Source organism: Aegilops tauschii, chromosome 3, assembly GCF_002575655.3.
Source record: "Aegilops tauschii subsp. strangulata cultivar AL8/78 chromosome 3, Aet v6.0, whole genome shotgun sequence".
NCBI lineage: Eukaryota > Viridiplantae > Streptophyta > Magnoliopsida > Poales > Poaceae > Aegilops > Aegilops tauschii.
Window position 1 is genome coordinate 602517170 of NC_053037.3, and position 2663 is coordinate 602519832.

A 2663-nucleotide genomic window follows, 5' to 3' on the forward strand; every position below is an offset into this window, starting at 1 on the left:
AGCAGGTCCTGCAGCCCTCTAAAGGATTTGGAGCCCAGGATGACAAGTCAACCCTTCCACATTCACATTTTCCATTCATTTCGGGCATGTGAATTCCTCAAGAAACACAAAATCCAATTACAAGAGCATCGACAATAGATCAATGACTGTGCAACATGGTTACAACTTTGTACTAGGACTATATTTTTTTCTCGAAAAGGGGCGTTTTATTACTTAAAAAATTTAAGCATTACTTCCGGCCTCTACATTACTTAGATGCACACAGCCAAATAAGGTATTTTGACACAAATGAAAACTAAAAATTCGAAATACAAAAACATGAAGAGTCCGTATAATGCCTAAAACGGAGGGGGACCAATCCTAAGATTATGCTGCCACCCATGTTGGGTAAAAGTATCCCTCGCCGTAGCCTTCAATCGTGTACACACCTCCGTAAACATGTCTCGATTCTCCATGCATTGTAGAGAGGACCATAAACAGAGAGTCCTGGTACATCTGTAGATAACCTGCATCAGAGAAGTACTTTTATCATTAAAAACCTTATAATTTCTACATAGCCAAAGCGACCAAATAACAGCAAGCGCTCCCACCTTGAGAAAAGTTCTATACCTGTGATCAATCTCATGTAACCAGTTGCCAAATACATTAGCAACACTACAAGGAGGATACAATCCAGAAGCTACTTGGATGACTGACCATACAGAACGAGCCAATTTGCATTGGAAGAATAAATGTTTTATTGTCTCGTCATGGTGAAAAAAGATACATTGCGGACTTCCATGCCAATTCCTCTTAATAAGGTTATCTTTAATAAGAATGACTCCGCGACGAAAATACCATGTAAAGATTTTATTCTTAAGAGGTATCTTCATCTTCCAGATCTTCTTATTATTATCAACTGGCACATCAGACTGGATTAGCGCTCTATACATAGAATCCACTGAGAATTGTCCATTCCCATGAAGGTTCCATCGAAATACATCAGACCCATGTGACAGGTGCACCGTGGACAACCGCTGGAGCAGGATGTTCCACGATTGGAGTCTGGGTCCAATTAAATCTCTTCTGAACGTCACATTTGACGGAAATGATTCCATTATCGTGGCGATAGTATCACCCTTGTGGCGCACAATGTTGTATAGAGTCGGATATTGTTCCCGGAGTGTGGCATTTCCTAGCCACCTGTCCTCCCAGAATCTAATTTCCGAGCCGTCCTTGATCAACAAGGATCCATAGCAGAAGAAATATTTCTTTGTAGCCATTAGACCCGCCCAAAAGTGGAAATCACCAGGCTTCCAGTATACTTGGGATACCGCCTTGGAGCCCACATATTTCCTCCTTAGAAGGGTTTTTCATACACCTTCTTTCGTCAGAAATTTAAACAACCATTTACCGAGGAGGCCCTATTCTTAACCTCAAGGTCATGAATACCCAACCCGCCTTGGTCTTTGGGACGGCAAACTACACTCCATTTGGCCAGTCGATATTTTTTCTCTCGCTATCTCCTTGCCAAAAGAATCTTGATAAAAAATAATTCAATCTATGTAAAACTTCTTTCGGCAACTAAAAAAAGTGAATCATATATAGTACCATATTACTGAGTAATGAATTTATGACTATATATATATAACAATCGAATGAATGAATGAACGAACGAACGAACGAACGAGGGAGCGAAGGGGCTTCTATATGCGAGACGATACTAGGAGTATATGCTTGGGTACAGGCGCTAGGTAGCTAGCTCATCATGATCTTGAACTCGTCGAAGCTGAGCACGCCGTCGCCGTCCAGGTCGAACCGGCAGATTATGGCGTGGCACTCGCCGGCGCCCCGCTCGGCGCCGAGTCGGCCGAGCATCCGCCCCAGGCTGGCCGGCGTGATGCACCTCTGTCCCTCCATCTCATACATCCCGAACGCCTCCCTCAGCGCCCGGATCCTCTGATCGTCGTCCTCCTCCCCCGCGTCGCCCGCCCAGGCCGCCTGCTGGGCCAGCTCGAGGAACTCGGCCTCGCACAGCAGCCCATCGCCGTCCGCGTCTGCCGACACCACCAATGCCTCGGCCTCCTCGACCGGCACGTCCTCGCCCAGCGTCGCCCGCATGCACCCCTGCAGCTCCGCGGCCGAGATCCTGCCGTCCGCGTCCCGGTCCAGTGACAAGAAGAGCGCCCTCAGCTCGCCCGTGTTTGTGGCAACCATTCTCGCCGGATGCTTTAGTAGTAGATCTTGAGTTCTTGACCCTGCCTGTGCTTCCTAGATCCTCTGCTTTGCTATAGAGCTGAAGGTTGGTGCTGCATGATCTTGGAGGTGCGCGTGTGCATATATACTCATGGCGCGACGCGGTCCTTGGAAGCTTCATGGCATGCCGGGAGGGAGGATAGATGCCGTGGTCACCGTGGACGTACATACATGCCGTGTGTCGGGCTGGACGACGGCAGGTTTTTCTTTTTCCTCTGGGCGGTCAACGACGGCAGGTTAGTAGTCTTCTCCAGGAAATGGATGCGAAGCTTTCGTGGGGGACGTACGTGACTTTGGCGTGACGGCCGATCGAGATTGTTGTCGAGGAAAAAAGCAGGGAAGGCACGGGGAAAATCTGCTTCGGGGAGTGAAAAGTTCGAGGTTGGCTGCGCGTGCGGTCCGACTTGGCAGGGTTGACGTGGGAGTCG

At 48.3% G+C, this 2663-nt stretch overlaps 1 protein-coding gene across 1 annotated transcript; it reads right to left on the reverse strand.

Annotated features, from left to right (window-relative positions):
• Positions 1-1526: 1526 nt before the first annotated feature.
• On the reverse strand, positions 1527-2281 carry LOC109774785 (probable calcium-binding protein CML31). The gene has a single exon (XM_020333546.4). It carries the CDS (start codon positions 2194-2196, stop codon positions 1738-1740), a length of 459 nt encoding a protein of 152 aa, XP_020189135.1. The 5' UTR covers positions 2197-2281; the 3' UTR covers positions 1527-1737.
• Between the last annotated feature and the right edge of the window lie 382 nt (positions 2282-2663).

Coding starts and splice junctions, on each gene's coding strand:
- LOC109774785 (XM_020333546.4), bottom strand. CDS start 2,196: ATGGTTGCCACAAACACGGGCGAGCTGAGGGCGCTCTTCTTGTCACTG.